Source organism: Castor canadensis, chromosome 2 (genome assembly GCF_047511655.1).
Source record: "Castor canadensis chromosome 2, mCasCan1.hap1v2, whole genome shotgun sequence".
NCBI lineage: Eukaryota > Metazoa > Chordata > Mammalia > Rodentia > Castoridae > Castor > Castor canadensis.
The window spans coordinates 186,943,047-186,963,689 of record NC_133387.1 but is presented as its reverse complement, the minus strand read 5'-3'; the positions used below and the strand labels follow the sequence as shown (position 1 = coordinate 186,963,689).

The following is a 20,643-nucleotide window of genomic DNA, read 5'->3' as shown; positions in this document are numbered from 1 at the left end:
GTGTAAATTAAATTCTAGCTTATTAGAATGGGGACAAGGCATATCATAGGATAAAGCTCCCAGGGAACACAACTGTAATAATGTTAGGTTTGTGAACTTGCTGTATTAAAAGCATGAGGACCAGGGTCCTCTCCTATGAGGACATTGGGAGGATTTTTTAAAAAAGAGTTTGGAATGCTTCTAAAGATGATCTAGGGTTTGACGGGGGGTCACCTCTGGATTGATTATCACAGGCATTTTTGCTCAGGAGATGGGAGGAGTAAAGTGGAGGTGGGGAAGTCACTGGTAAGAAGCAGCAGCAGCAATAACAAAAAACCAAAAAAAAAAAAAACAACCCCATATGGCTTGTGTGGTGGTATACAACTATAATGGCAGCACTTGGGAGGTTGAGGCAGGAGGTTTGAAATTTTGAGGACAGCTGGGGCTTACATATTGAGACCCTATGTCAAACAAGCAAACAAACAACAAAACATGAAAACAGTCACAATAGCCAAGGGTGGAAGCAACACAAATGTCCACAGACAGATGAATAGATAAAATATGGCATATAATTATAATGGAATATTATTCAGTCTTAAAAGAAGAAATTCTGACACACTACTACTAAACAAACCCTGAGGACATTATGCTAAATGAAATATATAAATCAACTTATTTAAGGAACCTAGAATCAAAAGTCACAGGCAGAAAGAAGAATAGTGGTTGCCAGAGGCTGGGGGTGGTGGATGGGTAGAGATGGGCAGTTAGTGTTTAATAGGTACAAAGTTTTAGTTTGTGAAGATTAAAAAGTTTGGGAATGATGGTGGTGGTTGATGATTGCACAAATATGAATGTATTTAATGCCACTAAGCTGTGCACCGAAAAATATTTAAAATTATAAATTTTATGCTATGGATATTTTAAACAATTAAAAGATAATTAAAAAACAAACCAACAAAAACCCTCAAAAGCAGCGTCAGTCTCTCAGAAGGAGGCAGAAATCAGGAGGATCGCGGTTCAAAGCCAGCCTGGGCAGATAGTTCAGGAGACCCTACCTCAAAAAAAAAAAAAAAAAAAAAAATCCATCACACCAAAAAGGGCTGATGGAGTGGCTCAAGGTTTAAGCCCTGAGTTCAAACCCCAGTACTGCAAAAAAAAAAAAAGAAAAAAAGAAAGAAAAAAGAAACATTGTCTTAGATTTTGTCTGGAACATCACAATCTGATTCTCAGCAGTACTGAGAAGCAGGCTAAGGGTTCTGTTTCCTTGGAAACTACAAAATTAAGATAAATGTGGAATGAAAACTCTTTTGCAATCTGAAAATACTGTATTTGGATCTCTGCACATGGGCTGGAAATGGAGGCTGTTTCTCAGTGTCAAAGTGACCCACAAAGTTCAGATTTTTTAAGCTGAAGAAATATTCCATTCTCATTGCAGTGACTTGAAAATTTCTCATAGTCTATGATTTTAGTACTACGTCCTTGAAGTTAATCAACAAAGCAATTTTTATAGGTTCAAACCCAAATGAAAAGACAAAGTCTCTGAACAGAGTAATGTGGTGGCTTTGGGATAAATCTTTAGGAAAGGAAAAGGGACATACACTGAGTTTACTGTGGGACCAGGCTGCTTTCAGATTCTGGGGCTCCCTGTTCTTGTCTGGCCTCACTCCTATATATACATGATCTGAATTTGTCAACTGATGCATGTATTACTCTTCTTTTGGGACGTTCATCTTTATTACCAATCTAATGATATTACACATTAAAAACAAAGTATAAATCTTATATTCTAAGACTACTTACCCAAATTTTGTGTTTATTGTTGTAAGGAAAGCGTATTAGTATATCTGAATAGAAATGGAAGTTTCCAAAGAGTTCACAAGCATAATTTTAACTACCTATTATTTTAAAATTATGGTCACGAATTTTCAGGCTATAAGATCTTAAATGTAAATTCCACCACTATGGCAATAGTAACGTGGAAAAGAAAAGACATTCTTTGAAAATTTAAACTTTTAGGAGGGCAGTAAGAAGCCCAGTTGATAAAAGCTTCTGTACAAGTGATTCTACTTTCTATGAATCAAATTTAAAACTAAGAAAATAAAAAAGAAATGGAGACCATTTCAAAACAATATGACTCATTAGGCAATGCAGTTACAATATATACACATTGTCCAAAATACCAATCTTTATACACTTAACCTGCACCACATGTTTTGATGATCCTTCAAAGAGCGTTTCTCTGGCCCTGCAGGTTCAGTACACCAGTAGAAGACAAAATCCAGAATAGTATCCTTAAATTTCTGCTTAGGCAACAAGGTTTCTCTCTCTCAAAACCAATCACTATGTGAAGGACCACAGGGCTTTTAGAAAAATACACAGAGGATACAATTCAAGGTTGAGACCAACATTAGCGACAAAATTGCTCTTTGCACGTGAATTTGCTACGGAACAGCCAACATTTAAGACGCAAAATATGATACTCCAGGGCCTACTGATTTTGCTGGAAAACAGCAGTAATTGGAGATTAAAGTCACTTTGTTAAACCAAAGAAGACAGAGCAGGCAGAGCTGTTTTCGTTCATTGTAATTTAGTCTGCCACGATTTAAGAACTTCTATGGGTGGAGTAGGATGACACCTAACAGCTGAAGTGAAACGCAGCCCACGTCCCTCCACAAAGGAATTAGGAAGAAAGCCTATGAAAGAAAAAGAGCTTTTATAGAAAGCCTGACACGTGCCAAGTGATTTCTCAGAACAGGTCCCATTTAAGGACTTTTAAATGATGGCAGTGACATTGGCCTTGTGCAAAATAGCACATCGCTCTTCGCTTCTCAAATGAAAAAAAAAAAAACCCAAACTAGAAAAACAACTCAGTATGTGGAAGGGAGGGGGACATAAGTAAAATAAGGCGTGGCGGGGGTGAGGGGAAGCAAGAAGGTAGTGATAGATAATCAGCTCCCTTTCGACAGGTCGAAGTACAAGAGTTCTTTTTCAACTACGCGGTTTAGAACGAATCAAAACTCAGGAAATCACTCCTGGAAGCAAACAAACTTAGCAGTGAAAAACATGCGCGTCCAGTAACATCCGAAAAACACGTGGCGGGGGTGGAGAGCCAGTGGCCCGCCGCGGGACTCCCAGACCCGTCAGCCCTTTCGGCAGCGGAGCCGGGCTGAGTAGGGAAAATCGGCGCGCGGGATGTTGGGATTTGTGGTCTGTGCTCTGCACCTCCCCGCGGGTTTGCGACGTTTAGCGACTGTCGCGCCTGAGTGCGCGCCGGCTGCAAGGCTGGGTCCGTGGCGGCTCGTGCCGGGTGATGCGAGGCGGCTCCCTGGGCTCCAGGCTGTTGCGGGGTGTGGGTGGGAGTCGCGGGCAGCTCGGGGCGCGAGGTGTCCGCGAAGGTGGCGCAGCCATGGCGGCAGGGGAGAGCATGGCTCAGCGGATGGTCTGGGTGGACCTGGAGGTGAGCGACGGCGGCGCGGGGTGAGGGGAGGTGAATGAGCTTTCCCGTGCCGGACCGAGGGGCCGAGGCTGTGCTCGGAGAACCGTGGTGGGTTTGTGGGTCTCCGGCGTGGCAGGTGAGCGCAGCCCGGCTGCGGGCGGCGCCGGACGAGCCCGGAGCTGGAGTCCTGCGGGTGTGGGGACTCCGCTGGACGGTGGGGTTTCTTTTCAGAAGGGAGAAGTTACCCATATGTCTGCCTGTCATGCTCCCCACCCTCGCCGGATGTGGACTTCTTAAAGCCTCGGTGCCTCCGGGCTCGGGGGGGGGGGGGGGGGGTCACAGGTGGGGGATGGGGTGCGGACAGCGGCTCCCCGACTCCCCACAAAGCCTTCAAAGACTGGGTTGTTCAAGCGAGTTGGGACTCCGGAGATGACTCAGCCTTACCCCTTATCCCACAACAGAAAACTGAGGCCCAAAGAGAGGAGTCAGCTCGTTCAAGGTCACGTTCTGTGGGTCTGAGTTTGGGACCAAACCCAGTTCTGCTTTAACTGGCGGATACCGAGGCCTCCCCCCTCCCTTGAACATCAGTTTTTTTCCCCTCTGACATGAGGTTAATACTTTCTACATTACGTTGTGATGAAGATCCAGTGGTGTAACAAATAGGAAAACTGCAAACTGCGGAGATGTATTGATGTTAGTGTTCTAACGCTTCCAGAATTGAGTGCTGTCTCATTTTTACTTATTTTACATCTGTCCCAGAGTGGAAACACAGTGCTTGACAGATAGCAAGCTCTTGGTAAATGATTGTTGAATAAACGAGGACTCATGTTTTGTACCTTGAGTGTTTGCCCAAGAAGCATTATTACCTCTCCTGTTCTGCCTATAGAAACAAACTGAATATGAATGAGGGAATTCTTGTCAAATAAACTTTGGAAAAAGAGATCAGAAAGATGGTTTTGCGGGTGTTACATATTTACTTTTTTATTGCAGATGACAGGATTGGACATTGAGAAGGACCAGATTATTGAGATGGCCTGTCTGATAACTGACTCTGATCTTAACATTTTGGCTGAAGTAGGTGATGCCATAAAATACAATCATATCATTTGAAGGGCATTGAAAAATCTCAGAATTCTTTTTCTGGTCTTATGATTTGAAAAATAAGTAAACTGAGGTCCAAATAAATTAAGGTCCAAAATAATATGGTAGGTCATGGTAAAGTTGGTGCTAGGACCAAAGTAATCCATTTCACAGTCTGGTCAGGTTTTCAATTAGCCATGCAAAAGTTTTACAAAAGCATAAACCCTTGTCATTTACTGGGAACTCACCAAGCGCCAATAATAGTTCTTATGTATTCATAATAGTTGTACATATATTCATTCTTAGTCCTCACAACAACTGTAAGGGGGGTACTGTCAATCTCATTTTATAGATGAGGACATTTGGGCACCGAGATGTTAGGTGCTTTGCCTTGGACCACCTGGGCAGTTATTAGGGAAGTCAGTAGTTTAAGTCAGGTAGTCTCAGTAAAGTGTTCCTGATCAGTGGGAGAGCCAGCTATTGTCAAATCAGGTTTGGTAACTCCTGCCAAAGTTTACACCTTGCCTTTAACTTGTTTCCATATATCCCTCGGCATGTGGAGGGGATTAGTTCCAGGACTTTGCTATGGAGTCCAAATCTGCAGGTGCCAAATCCCTTATATAAAATAATATGATATTTGCATATAACCTATGTAGATACCCCCATGGGCTTTACATCATGTCTGGATTACTTACTGTAATTCTTGTACTTATTGTAGGTTGCCAAATGCAATGTAAATAGTGGTTATACTGTATTTAGGATACCATAATGAGTAAAAAAGTGTCTGTACATGTTAAGTACGGGTGCATTTTTTTTTCCTTAAACATTTTCAATCTGAGGTTGGTTGAATTCTTGGATATGGAACCTGTGGTTACAGAGGGCCACTGCTTTTTAAACTAGGATGTGTCTTTCCTCTATATTAAGATTTTAGAAATTCTGTTGACGCATATCCAGAAGTTGCTCTCTTTTTGATATATTGGGCATGATAAAGGTTTTTACATGCTGCTTTTAACTGAAACATTAAGCAAAACAAATAAAACATACCTGTTGCATTTCGGCCACTCATGAAACATTTAATAAAGTGTGTGATACCTCTGATTGGTAGGAGGTGAAATCCCTGACCTTGAGTAGCTCTGTTTTGTTCTGTCAGCAATATTTGTAGTCATTTAAAAAACAAAACAAAAAACCATTAGTAACAAAGTAGGGATGTTTGTGGAAAAAAGCCTTGTAAAAATAAGTTCCAGAGGGCAGGATTGATGTGCTAATGGAGCTGGATAAATTTCATTTGTCTAGAATTAGGACTTCCATTTATTTCCTGGGTAGGCAAAAGAGGTGAGAAGATATTTATAGATGAATTGCTGTATTCCTGGAGCACCGGGCTTATCTTCCTGTCACAGCTGGAAGAGAATCGTGAGACTGTTTCTCATCCTAACAATTATTATTATTTTTTAAGCTTTATATAAATAAAACCTTGAGTTTTTGGTTTGGTTGCTTTTTTTTTCTGTGACTTGTAATTTTCTGGTAATAAATAGTGAAGTATCTTTATTTTGCCAGACTTATTTACCCTTGGTCAAAGAAGTGTTTTTTGTTTAGACTCTTGATATCATGTGAAATACTGACAGTATTGATATGTACTCCAGAGGAAATTTGGATATGTATTCACAGTTGCACATGAGTGTGGCATTGTAAGTAGGCAAAGTCAGATGAGGATAAGGATATTTAAAAAAGTTTACGATCTGTCAGTTGAATGGGAAATATGTTTTATTTTCATGTACGAGTCTGAGGAAAATGTTTTACACTGGTAGAAGCACATGCATTCTACTCTGAAAAGTTTTCTGTGGGTGCCTTAGTTTGCCAAATTAGGGTCTGGCATAGGTTAGTATATTTACAGTATATCTTTTCCATTTTTAGAATTTTTAAAAACTATGCTATTAGAGCAAATTTTTTACTTTTCTATGGAGATTGCTAACACCAGTATTCTTGTTTGGCTAAAACTCTTTATTTATGTGTATGTGTATATATGTATGTATTTATTTATTTATTTATTTATGGCACTGGGGTTTGGTCTCAGAGCCTACACCTTGAGCCACCCCACCAGCTCTTTTTTCGTGATGGGTTTTTTTTGAGATAGGGTCTCCGAACTGTTTGCCTAGGTTGGCTTCAAACTGCGATCTTCCTGATCTCTGCCTCCTGAGTAGCTAGGAGTACAGGCATGAGCCACTGGGCCAGCTTAAAACTCCTTTTTAGTTGTGGGAAAGAAGTCATTTTTAGTTTAGTCCAGGTGTAGACTGGCTATAGAATTTTTTCTTTTTCTTTAAGATGCCACCAGTCACCTTCTTTAGGAAGCTTGATTTCTTAGTATAAAACTGTAATATTAAACAGTGTGTAACTTTATCTAAAGTATATGTACAATAATCCATTGGTGCTCCAGCTCTACCCACTCTGCAAAGATTATTTATTTTCTTCATAGTTTCTATGCATATATAAATGTATGTATTTTTAAAAACAAATGTAAATCAAATCATATGTATATATACACACACACACACACACACACATATACATGTATGTGTATCTGTCTATATATACTGTTCTGCAGTCTGCTTTTTTCACTTGGCAATACAGATATTTTTCAAAATGGACTCATAATCGGGCTGGCAGACTTTCTGAAAAGAGCCAGATTCTAAATATTTTATGCTTTGAGTACCATATACGTCTCTGCCATATGTTCTTTTTTTTTTTCATACTCCTTTACAAATGTGAAAATTATTCTTAGCTTACTGACCATAAAAATCTAGCCAAAGCCTGGGGCTATTGTTTGCTGACTCTTGGTAGATAACTCTGACCCTATTAGTAAACATTTTGGTTTTCGATTGTGTTTGTGTGCTTTTTTGCCATCATAAACAGTACTGGAATGACTGAGTACCACTTATCTCTTACTTTCTCTGATATGTATGTTTGTTTACTCCTTAAAGCTGCTTAAACTTCGCCTCTGTTAATTATTAATGACTAATGGTGTCTCCCATCCACAGGGGCCCAACCTGATTATAAAACAGCCAGATGAGTTGCTGGACAGCATGTCAGATTGGTGTAAGGAGCATCATGGGAAGGTAACATTACCAAATAACAAGATTGCTGCTTTGGGGATCAGTAACAAGCTTGTTACATCCACATCTGAATCCTATACCATTGTTGGATGGTATTAAGAAAGGGTTTGAGGAAGATTGCTTGGCAAGCCTGGGAAGCTGTTTGCTTTTTACTTTTCATCTTTGGGACCTCTCGAGATCATCTTCTCCTGAATGTCCTCTTTTTTCTCTTCTACATTCAATCTGTCGCGAACGCATTATGGATTGTCAAGTATTCCTCAAGTCAGTCTTTTGGATAAGGTTAGACATCAACTCTCAGAGAAGGGGGAATGCTGCTCTTCTGTTAATATTTGCTTCTTCCCAGAGGTTATGTCCTTGGACTTTGAGCAACATCTTTTTTGACTGTGTGGAAATGCTATTAAAATTCAGGAACATAATTTATTTGGCTTGGATTCTTTAAGAAAAAAATTGATGTAAAGTTGGCAGTTTCAGTTCCAACTTGAGCTCTAAAAATGGTTCATCTCTTGTTACATTTGCCCATTTTAGAAGTGAAATTTCATTTCTGGATACCTTTGAAAACTGACTTCATGTGTTTCTGGTGGGGGCTGGGGATTCTCTCTTGCAGTCTGGTCTTACCAAGGCAGTGAAGGAGAGTACAATTACATTGCAGCAGGCAGAGTATGAATTTCTGTCCTTTGTACGACAGCAGACTCCTCCGGGGCTCTGTCCACTTGCAGGTAAAATCCAATCCTATGTGTATCTTGTAGATAGTCTTCCATTGCAGTGGTTCAAGAGGCAGCAGTTCCAGAAAGACCAGCCAAGACTTCTACTTAACCTGATTTGGATTATATGTCTTACTTTTGTGTTCAAGTTTCCTTGTATAATTTACAACATGAACATTGAGAAAATGCCCTGAAACTTGACGTTAGATCTGGGAAACACAGATGAACTCAGTAAAATTTCCCCCCATATTTTTACTGTGGGAAAATTTCAAATGCACAGAAAAGTTGGATATAATAATTGTTAACTTTGTGTGGTGTTGGTTTTACTTTTTTTTTTTTTTACATTTGAAAATAAATTGCAGGCATGTGACACTCCAGTCCTAAAAACTTCATTAAGCATCTGCTAAGGACATTTTTCTATGTAACACAATATCCTTATTGCATTGAAAGCAGTCAAAATCATTCAATAATATCTGTGATACCTAGTCTTCAGTTGAAGCTCCCAGAATGTCTAATTGTTTTTGTACCAGGATTCAATCAAAGCTCATGCATTTCATTTGATTATTATGTCTCTTTAGTCTGTTGATCTAAAACTGTCCACCTTATTTCTATTTTTTTTCCCCTGTGTAATAATGACTTTTTAAGTAGACCCAGATCATTTCTACGAGAATTTTTAAAGGGTTGACATTGTCAGAGGGAAGGTAATGTTCTGTGGAGGTGTATTATGCATTTGTGTATGTAAATTGATGTGGTAACTAATGCTTTCTTTAAACATTCACAAAGAAAAGTTTTGGCTTTAGGTACAAGAGCATATATTGTATAAACATTTTCCCCAGCAAACATGGCTGATGTCTATTTTAAAGTTTTCAGTGCTTTTAATATAAATTATTGTATGGCAACATGAATATAGATGTGATTTGTTAAAAATTTTGTAATGTTAATAAAGGTTTATCTACTTATAATTTAGTTAAGTTTTTAGTGTTAGTAGTGTGAATCTTGTGACACTAGGAGAAAGTTTGTATATCTGGTATGATCTTCTAAAGTAACAAATAGAGTTATGCTTTATTTTAAGTGTGTGGATGATAGATTTATCCTTTTGTCCATGAGAAGCCATTTATAAGTTTATTATGTGCTAGACTGACTAAATACTTGGCAATACTACATCCTTGGAAATGTATACTTGTAAGCTACTCAAACCTGATGTAGAAATTGAGAGGTGCTTTTAAAAAACATTTGAATTAAAAAATCATTTCCATTTGAACTACAATTGATGAATTTTATACCCTGTTGTATACGGCTAGAAATACATAGATGCAGTATGCTTCATGTCTTTCTAGGAAATTCAGTTCATGCAGATAAGAAGTTTCTTGACAAATACATGCCCCAGTTCATGAAACATCTTCATTATAGAATAATTGATGTGAGCACTGTTAAAGAACTGTGCAGGTAAGGGTTATATTTAGGATCCATTAAATTGCCTCATTTAGCATGTTTTAATTGGGAATTTGTGGAAAATAATTGAATAGAGCTATAGAACTGAGGGTGCTAAGTGGGTGTGTATCTTCCTTATGCTATTCTCACTTGTATAGAGCCTTAATTATTCTGACTTGTGAGACTTGGGAATAATAAAAATCTACCATGTAAATTTCATTAATCCAGAAAATTTACTGAGCACTCATTCTATGCCAGGCATTGGCCATCTGCTGGGAACACAAGATGAAAAGCCCTAAATAGTTCTGAACCTAGTGAGTTTACAGAGCTGTTAAAAAATACCTAAAAATGTACTGTCTGGTGACTTCTGTAATGGGAATGTGCATGTGGAATATGAGGGCGTTAGGGAAGGGTGCCTCTGCTGCAGCGGGAAGAAAGCTCTGCAGAGCAAATAGCTTTTGAGTTGAGGTTTGAAGAAAAGGGGGAGTTTTCCAGGAGTGTAAATGAGAGAGCATTCCTAAGAGTGGCCAGATGTGTGAGGACATTAGGGAGTTGGAAGCTAGGGCAAAATGTGTACAGGGAGTTACTGATTATTCATTAATGGTGGAGTGTAAAGCATGAGGTTGACAAAGGTGGAGATGAAGCTAAATTGTGAAGAGCTTGCATCCCATAGCAAAGAGGTTTGATTTTATCTAGTAAGGAATGGGATTCCTTTGGGAAAGTTTCAGTGGAAGAATGGGTGACCTGATTAGATCATTTTCATTAGAAGGTGGCAAAGAAAGTGGTAAGGAGATAAGAGAGGAGACTTTTGTATCATTTTGGAGAAAGAAGAACGAGCTAGGGAAATGGCTGTTGGATGGTTCTGATGTATGTGGAGATAAGATACTAGAGAGGGTCAGTTGGTATGACACTAAAAGCTTGAATGATGGAGTGAGGGAAAGGAAGAGAGGTATAAAGTGATTCTGGTGTTTCTAGTTGGGGCAAGCTTAGATGAATGATGGAATTGTTCAAAGAAAAATGGGAAAGCAAGAGGGAGATATATTTGATAGATGGGTTTGGGGAGCTATTGAATGTGGTTTTATATATGTTGAGTTAGAAGTGTCTGGTGGAATTTTAGGTGGTATTGTCTAGTAGGCAGTAGGATCTCTAGAACAGAAACTCTGGAGAGGTCTGGGCTAGTGTTAATGATTTAGGAATCCTATACACGGATGAACTTGCTTAAAATAGAATGAAGAAAGGAAATGGTGGAAGATAAGAGTTGCAGATGAAGAAGCCACTTGAAAGTCACATCTTTTTTCAGGGTAAAAAATGCCTTTCTCAGTGTTAATAAATGCTTGAAGGAGGTAATTATTCAGTGTATTTGAGACGGTTTCCTTTGAGAGTTCCATTTCTACTGTGTATAGACGCTGGTATCCAGAAGAATATGAATTTGCACCAAAGAAGGCTGCTTCTCACAGGTAAGATTGGGTTCTTCTAAGTGCTTGCCAGTCTGACATACCCCAAACAACCCCCAATTCCTATGTGCTTGAAATAGTGTTCCTTCTCCACTCTTCTAACTTGGGAGAAAGATAAAGGTACATTAGCAGAAAGATAACTTTGTTTCACTGAGGGTAGGAATTTCCATTAGAAGTCTCAGCAGGGCCATGTAGTCCCCCTTTTTTTTTGGGTCATATAGCCTTTATTACAGTTTTAAAGTTTGTAGATGACTTGGTTTACAGGTATGATGAAACAGTTAGTAATCTTTCTAGAAATGAGCAACATTTCTTGCAGAGGATGCAGGGTTTGTAGCCATTTGAAATTAGAACACTGTATACAGTTGTATAATACACTTGCTTTACTTTGATACTTCAGGTTTTCAGATTTTTGGAGGGTGTATTTGCAGTCATAAGCACACAAGGAATTTAAGATTGTCTTTGCATTTCTTTTTTTATTTTGGAGCTATGCAGAATTGTAAAACTTGATGGGAGATTTAGCATTTGGCTTCTAAGGGTAGTCTGCTAAGGAATAGCATTTGGTTTATTCATTCATTGAGCCTGTATTTTGTGCAGTGCATTGTTAAGTTAATCAGAAAAAAGACCAGTCCCAAGCTAAAATTCTGGCATTCTCATAGATTTTTTGTTTGTTTGTTTTTCATTCTGGGGTTTGAACTCAGTGCTTCATGCTTGATAGGCAGGTGCTGAACCATTTAGCCACTTTGCCAGCCTTTTTGTTCTGGTTATTATTGAAATGTGATCTCATTTTTTGCCCTGACTGTCATGGACCATGATCCCTCCTATTTGTGATTTCTGTGGTAGCTAGGATAACAGGTATGCACTACCATGTCTAGCATTGTGTGTTGAGTTGGGTCTTTGGACTTTTGTCCTGGCTGACTTTGAACCTTGATCCTCCTGATCTCTACCTCCTGAGTAGCTAGGATTACAGGAGTGAGCTCCTGGCTCTCATGTGTTTTTATTGGACCACCTGGACAGTAATTTAGGTCTAGAATGCCTTATCTGAAACAATTTGGGTTTGGTATGTTTGGATTTCAGAATTTTTCAGATTTTGGAAAGGTAATACTCCCACATTATTTATCATTATATAATACCCTTAACGCGGTTAAGGTATGAAACACGTTGATATTTCTGAGAAATATCAGAAACATGGATATTCACATGGTGTGAAGCCTCGATGTTTACACTAAGTGGCATACATAATAAATATACATGGCCTCATGTTAACATCAGTCAGGTTTTGCCACTCGGTGGATTGTAAAAGTACTTTGGGATTTCAGATTTCAGTGTTATGATACAAGATTATGTGCCCTTACTTAGCCAGAGGTGGTGCTTTTGACAGCTTTAGTTCTCTACGATATGTCTAGGACTGGGAAGAAAACACATTGTTGCCTTATTCACAGAAATAACTGTCATAAAACTCACTAAGGTTTGTGCATCTAATTCTCTAAAAGAGGCCCTCGGCCCATCCCCAGAGCTTTCTGATTTGCCTGCACACTGTTGTAATAATCTTGGTTACCTGATTTCTCAGACTACAGCAGATGAGAAACAGCATGTTGGAGGAGAAGAAAGGCTGTTAGATGGAGGGAGGCTGCGACTGATTATAGCACAGATCACCACGAGAGGGGAGGTAGATCCTCCCTTGTGGTTAGGTACTGTCTGATCTGATAATTGATGTTTATTATACTGACTGAGTCCTGAGTTATTCCCAACTATGTCAGTATATTTTGTTGAGGGACATCATTAAGTACTACTCAGTGTTTTCCAAACTGTGTTTCGTGAACTGTTAATAAGCATTTCGTAAACATGGTTGATTAAGTTTTAGAAATGTTGTGTGTATAGTACAGCTTCCTCTTAGAAATTCATAAGACACATTAGAAAAGAATTATTTAATCTAGTTTTTCCTAAACTTATTTGACCTTGGAATTTCCCCCCACCCCCAGGGAAATTCCACCACCATCTTAACGAAACAGTTCGGGAAATTTTAATCTGTGTTTTATAATTTTTTTAATTATTAAAAATTTCTTTTAAAGCCAAATACTTAAAATTGGTTTACCAAAAAGTTCTGCTTCTTTATGATGTCAAATAGTGGCGTTTGTAGTAACTTGTTCTTAAGCTATTTATAAAATGACTTCCATCTCCTCTGTTTTTGGACATTTTATTCAGTGTGGTATGTTTGCTTGTAGGGCACTTGATGACATTAGCGAAAGCATCAAAGAACTTCAGTTTTACCGAAATAACATCTTCAAGAAAAAAACAGATGAAAAGAAGAGGAAAATTATAGAAAATGGGGAAAATGAGAAGACTGTGAGTTGATGCCAGTTCTCATGCTGCCACAACATAGTTCTTCTGGAAGCAACTTCTAGTTGTTTTTTTTTTTTTTTTTTTTTTTCTTTTTTTCATGCTGATGTCATGGCAGAGCACCTTCTTTTAGTTAACTTGCATCTCCAGATTACGCAGACAGACAGCACTATTTTTCTCCTAATGCCCCATTATGACACAGCAGCTCCTTTGTAAGTACCAGGTCATGGTGATTCCTCGGTACATATCTGCATTTGCTTTTAGGCCTTTCTTTCATTTAAAAATAAATAATAAATAAATAAACCTAGTTCTATTGAAATGCAAATCTTTTTGTATCATTTATTCTTTAGTAGTTTAATCATTTTTTCCTTTTTAAGGGCTATGACTAATGCTTAAATTCTCATAATGCAATTTGATTAAGTTTCTTATGTCAAACAGGAAGTAAACTTTCTCTGTTTTGCTTTACAAACCAAGAATTGAATAATAAGTCAGGTCAAAGAAGCAGATTTGGTCTAATTGTTATTAAACTAATAGGTCTGGAATAGGCTGCTTTTCACTGCCTTCAAGAAATTCAAGTAAGGTTATAGGATTCTGTAAGTAGTAGCTAAAGTTTATCAACTAGATAATATGGGCAGACAGTCACTGTGCTAGATTTATAGAACGTAAATAGCTTGTTTTAGGTCTAATGGCCAGTAAGTAGCTGGGAAAGGATTTCAGACTGAGCATATTAACTCCTAAGTTTATGTCACCTAGACTACTGTACTAAGGTGAAGTCTTCTGCTGGTGGTTGTCGTAGTATCAGCTGTAGAACAGGTCTAATTTCTTTGTGCACCTCATTCTGACAAATGCTCCCTAAGACAAGAAATCAGAATTGGGAAAGAACCTTAGGGGACCTGCCTCTCATTGAGAAGACTTCTGTGATGGGTGATCTCAGGTTACATCCCTATTCTTAGTAGTATGGTCTCAATGTGTGATAGTTACAGACACACAGCACTAGATTGTGGATGAGAATAATCTCATACTATTTTCATTTGAGTAAAACTTTAACATGTACTGAGTCATATTACCTGTGTTACAACCAGATGAGTGGAGAGAGACATTTTAATATGACTTTTTCCGAATGAGCAAATTAAGGATCTAGTGATAAGAGTAGAAGAAAACTTGTCTGTTGATCTCTCTGACCAGTATTATTTTTCCTTTCTGGAATGGCTTGTACCAACATCAGCAGTCTGGAAGGCCAGATTTGATAGTAAGAGCAGGGCTTTTGAATCTGAGTTCTTGATGTACTGAGGGACTTTAGCAAATCTATGTCTCTGAGCCTCAGTTTCCATATCTGTAAAATAAGAAGGTTAATAACAGTACTTAGTTCAAAGAATTATTAGAATCAAATCAAATGGTACTCCTGTAGTTCTGAGCTTAGTGCTTGGTACACAGTGAGCTCCTTTAGTGTTAACTAATGTTTGTTGATGATTTGACTCAGTGCCCGATCTCTGGAAAAGGGTACCGTGATCAACTAGTTGTGATGGCTGGATATTACTTAATACCTATGACGAACTACATACACCCTGCTGAGGACTATAAACATCACTAACTGTGACCTTGACTTGGTTTAATGTTTCCAACTAAAATTTGGCAAGATGGTCTTTGCCCTTACCTTAGTCCTCAGGAATGTTGTAAATTCTAATCAAAGAATAGATGTGAAAATACTGGTCTGACAAAAGAGTTTCTAGGAACCAGGTACTGCTATCAGTGCCATAGGATTTCTCCCTGCATATTGGCTAATTCATCAGTGTTTTTGTTTTTTGCTTTGTTTGTGGGGTTTTTTTTTTTTTGGTGGCAATGGGTTTAAACTCAGGGCCTCTTGCTTGCTAGGCAGGCACTCTACCACTTGAGCCACTATGCCAGCCTTTTTTTGTGTTGGCTATTTTTGAGGTAGGGTTTCGTGAACTGTTTGCCTGGGTTGACTTCGAATCACAGTCCTCCTGATCTCTGCCTCCCAAGTGTTACAGGTGTGAGCCAATGGCACTTGGCATCATCAGTTTTAATTACTTGAACCAAGCCATTAAGTTAAAAAAATTTTGAATGAAAGGATATAAGACATTATTATATCAGTGCATGCTGAAGATTACTTGATGAAGTTTTCCAGATTGTGTGATTTTTTTTTTTTGGCAGTACTGGGATTTGAACTCAGGGCCTCATGCTTGCTAGGCAGGTGCTTTATCACTTGAGCCACTCCACCAGTACTGTGTTGAAAAAATTTTTAACTCCTGGTGTTAATTTAAGATTTTCATCATATGAAATCACCTTTCTGATTCAGTCTTTTTCTGAATTTTCCTTTTGTAAAAGCAGAATTGTGTTGTCCCAGAATGAAGCTTGTGTTAGATTTCAGTAAATGATTGGCAGCCTGGGAGATGAACAAATCTGATGCAGGTCTGTATAAAGACATGGTGGTGCAGTAGTTCATATTTATTCTTCTGCTTAAAAATAAGAAATTTAAATTTGTAGTGCTGGTACTTAGGTTTCACAGGAGATTCTTGAAGTTACAAGGTAAATTCTGTGAAATAAACCGCAGTACAAGTTGGCTTAAATACAACTTCAGCTTGAAAAATGATTAGTGTGTTTGCTTGGCAGAGCTAGCTATTCCCGTGCTCTTGGGGCTTTTCATTGGTGGTGGTTCTGTACATGCATTAATTATCCTGCAAGTTACATTCCTAGGATCATCTAGGTGTATTTCCCCTGGATTAAACTCATGTGCTAGGACTGGAGGTGTGGGTCAAGTGTTAGAGCACCTTCTTTGCAAGTGCAAAGCCCTGAGTTCAGACTCCAGTCCTAACAAAAACAAAACAAGACAAAAATGGCTAGAGGTGTGGCTCAAGTGGTATGGAGTGCCTAGCAAGCAGGGAGCTTTGAATTCAAACACCAGTATCAAAAACAAATAGACACTCAGGAAGTGAATGAACCAGTTCATGTTGATAATATCCAGTCTGTTTTCCTTCTGTGGTCAAGCCATGTTACTGAGTCTGGGCAAGAAAGACCCTCTTTGTAGCAGTTTAGCAATAGGAGATAAGAATGAAACTTGAGATGCCTGTGTTTTCTCATTTATAGAGCAGTCTATCTCCTTGTTAAGAGAAAATCAACTGACAAATTCATAGAGAAATTGATCTTTGGTAAAACTAGCATTCTTTTATATATAAGCCATAAAGAAAAAAAATAGTCACTATGTTCAACTGCAGTTATCACATTGAATTCCTTGTGGTAGTGCTGAATGTTTCAGGTTCACTTAGTTGTCCTCATAATTTGAAAAATTAGTAAGCATTAGGGACAGTGGGAAGTTGGTTGTTGCTAGGATAAACTATATGTAGCAGATTGATGTGAGCAAAAGCTATTATATTCCATATGTATTGATGAGGGCAAAAGCAATAATGCTATCTATTGATACATGCTGTATATTTGTCATGAAAATGAATTTTAGTTATTTGAAGAAAGCCTTTAATTTCATATGGCTCATTATAAAACCCTAGCTAGTTGTGGTAATTATATAAATGAACAACTCCTCACTAGTTGAGCATTTTCTACTGAATAAAGGAATAGTGTAACATCGAAATCTCTGTAAAAAGAAGAGATTGAAGTCTTCATTCTACCAGAAAAGAGGCAGATGGTGTCAGTTGTTTTCACAATTGTCTTGTCAAGCTGAATACATAGGACCCAAGACTTAACTGGTCTCCAGTTTTGTACCTGAGTTATAATACCACTGGTAATCTAGGATATAGAAAATAAGGAAGAAGCCTTAGAAAATGGGAAGCTTGAGGAGTACGGAGCAAAAACAAGTGTTCTGTGCAAATGAAAGCATACCATGAACAGCCTGTAGGGGTTATTGGGGATCCAGGATAAGATTCATGATTTGGATTGCACAACAATGTAGATGTGTACTTAAGGGCACTCAGCTGCATACTTAAATATGACAACAATGGCAGACTTTATGTGTATGTTACCTCATACACTCACACAAAACATGCATGATTTACCACAGCCTATTTTCAGATGATCCTGTTTTAGGACCACTGTCTGAGATGAACAATTTGGAGTTGCTGAGCTGTGGGACCCTTGCCTGTGTCCTTTAAAGAGTTAACATACATTTGTTTCCTAATTTGGATTAGCAGGCAGTATACAGTTTAGGGAGATGCTTTCTTTTAAGTCACATCAAAGTGGTATAAGAAATTCATTTTTGTTTACAAGATAAAAGAAATTTAACAAAATAATGTCCTTGAGTATCCAACCTTCTTTTTACTGAATTTAACTATTTGAGGTGGAGAAAGCACTTCTGAATTCTGAACTGGACATATTCCTGGGGTAGTCTGTTAATAGGCTTGTGCAGGCTGCCTTGGAACCCAACCCTGTTTGTTTCTGTACAAAACCTTTTACATTTTGAATTCTATTTAATTAGCTTGTAATTTACATTGAGCAATAAGATTAAGTTAGAGATGGTAACCTGTTTTAAATTTTCACTCACCTTACTTGTACTCTATTCAGACCACTCATTTTTCCTGCACATTCTTTTACCCATCATCCTAGAGGTTCTAAGATACCATGTTATATCATCTTACTTATTCTGTCTTTAAATCTATGAAATGGGTTGATATTGTAGCCCAGTCATTTTATGTTGATAATTAATAGCCAGCAGAAACAATTTCAGAATGGCAGAGAAGCATAGTTCAGGACATTGAAGAAAAATCATAGCTGCCCCCTAAAGTAGATTAGGATGTGTCCCAGGGCCAACTCCTAGAAAATTTTGTTCCCTCTTCAGGCCTTAAGTATTTGTTTTATACAGCTTTGGGTTTATCAGTAGTTAAATTTTTATATCATCTGGATACTCTTTAGAGATCACCAACTTTTATTTTGCCGAAGAAGGATGTTGAAAACACCATCTGCTGTCACCATCATTTCATAAAGAAGACATTTTAAAACACAAAAAGGACAGGTACTTTAACTTAAATGCATCTAATTTTGTGAAAAATCCCATTGTGTCATTTTATTTATTGTACTTTAATTGACTAAAAAGTACACGAACTTCATCCTGGAACTTATCATTCCTTAGGCTGGAGTTTGGGAATCACTGGTGTATTTATGCCTGAGACTTCAGACTAAAACCCTCTCCTGGAGCAGAAGAAAGAAGCCACATGAATTATTTTGTTATTATTTTTGCAAGTTATTAAGTGAAAGGGCTGGAGAACTACTTTTACAGTAGTCTAGGTGAGAAAATTGTGTGGTGTGATAATCAGAATAGCAAAGGAAAATGCTTCATTCATACCTTTTACACTACTATTAACTTTATAACATCTTTCCAAGTGATTCTAGGAATGCTGAAAATTCCTTGGTTGTTAGGACTTACAACCAGTTTTGACGTTCTGAAATTCTTACCTTTAGCCATGAAGTCTTTGATGTTCAAACATTGGCTTTCTGAGAATGGATGGGGAAAGGGAACAGGTAATGAGCTTTGAAATTACTTTAGAGTTTTAAATGTTACCTGAAAAATCTTAAAGTAATTTCATTTGAATTAAATCTTAAGTCTGGTGTACATTTGAAGAATATAGATAAATGTTTTCTGTGGTGCTAATTTTTTTAGACAAGCAAGACATGTTCTTTCATACACCGAGGTCCTGAAAGACTCTTAGGAATAAGGTGTTGTAAACTATTGATAACAATACTATTATAGTTCTATGGAAGACTTTTCCATGCTTCAGAAATTTCTCCTTTGAAAATGTATAAACTACTTAAATGTGATATCACATACCCACATTTCTGGACAATTAGGTATTTAATTGATATAAAATACTCATGATTAATGGTTTATTGTTTCATTTATTTCAATTCATTAAAATTATATTTAATGTATATTAATGCAATTCATATATATTGAGGATTCTGATATATGTTGATCAAAAAATTGAGGGTCTAGCAAGGACTTAGACATATCTCTGCTCTCATGGTTTATATTCTAATGAAAATGCTGGACAAAACATGAGAAAGAACTATGCTGTTAAAAGTTGAAGGGGTAAAGACAAATAATGTCAAGGACTGAGGAGGAGGAAAGGCTAAAGCTGGATAGTTAGTACAGATTGCCTTGATGAGGTGACATTTTAGTCTAATCAAGAAAGATGGGAAGGAGGCTGTAGGAGACACAGAAAACAATGGCCTTGAGGTTGCAAAGAAATTGATGAATTCTGAAACTGTCAGAAAGTCAGCTTGGATGGAGCAAATATGCTAAAGGAGAAGGGATATTTGGGCTATATTTAATAGGGCCTTATTAAGTATTTGCTTAATGAACAAATGAGTGATCAAAAGATTTTTACAGACTGAACTCTGCCAAGTCCTTATTACAGATCAAAAAAAGAAAGTGATGATGACTAAGGGATGTATATTACTGGAGATGATAGACCAACTTGTGAACCGAGACATTCAAGAGCAGTGATTCAGTTGGGTGCTCAAATTTCAGATTCTATGTTATAGACCCAGAATTTTGGTTAATCAATACATCAACAATATACTACTTCCTTGAGGACGAACAACAAGAGGCTGATATGTGATATATGATTCTTAATGCTGATCAACTTACTTGAGAGTCTCCAGAGAGCTATTTTGATGTTAAGTAATTTTTCCCCTGGTAGTCTCTTGGGAGCTAGTAAAGAATAGAAGATGGAAGAAGGGACTGAGATCTGAATAGATCTGGGCCAGGTAGTAAGATGATATACTAAGTATTGCCTGGCTCATATTTGGTGTTATTCTTTTTAAAGTTAAGAAGTTTGACTTCTACTTCCTGCCTCTATTTTTCTTCTTTTCCATTGTCCTCTTTTTTTTTTACTTTTGAATTAACAAACATTAATAATACCAGAGGATTCCATTGTTATAATTCCATACATGCATGCAGTGTACTTTGAATGTGTTCACCCTATCCATTATATTTCCATTCCTTTCTGCCATCTTCCCCCCATTTTCAAATTGTGAGCATATCACAATTTTTGTTCAGGAAAGACTGGGACTGTGATCCATCTACTTATACCTCCTGTGTAGTTTGGTCTTACAGGTATGTACCACTATGCCCAGTTTATTTGTTTAAATTG

General features: G+C 37.8%; 1 protein-coding gene across 2 annotated transcripts; it reads left to right on the top strand.

Annotated features, from left to right (window-relative positions):
* Positions 1 to 3,204: 3,204 nt before the first annotated feature.
* On the top strand, positions 3,205 to 13,850 carry Rexo2 (RNA exonuclease 2). 2 transcript variants are annotated; one of them, XM_020181049.2, is made up of 7 exons: positions 3,222 to 3,436; positions 4,406 to 4,489; positions 7,528 to 7,605; positions 8,207 to 8,318; positions 9,641 to 9,749; positions 11,138 to 11,191; positions 13,411 to 13,850. In XM_020181049.2, the coding sequence occupies exons 1-7, from the start codon at positions 3,290 to 3,292 to the stop codon at positions 13,538 to 13,540; spliced, it is 714 nt and encodes a 237-aa protein (XP_020036638.1). In that variant the 5' UTR covers positions 3,222 to 3,289; the 3' UTR covers positions 13,541 to 13,850. The 2 variants fall into 2 exon arrangements, with proteins under 2 accessions (XP_073922790.1, XP_020036638.1); XM_074066689.1 differs by lacking the exons at positions 8,207 to 8,318; positions 9,641 to 9,749; positions 11,138 to 11,191; positions 13,411 to 13,850 and adding an exon at positions 7,822 to 8,200 and having other exon boundaries at positions 3,205 to 3,436; positions 7,528 to 7,603.
* Positions 13,851 to 20,643: the final 6,793 nt, after the last annotated feature.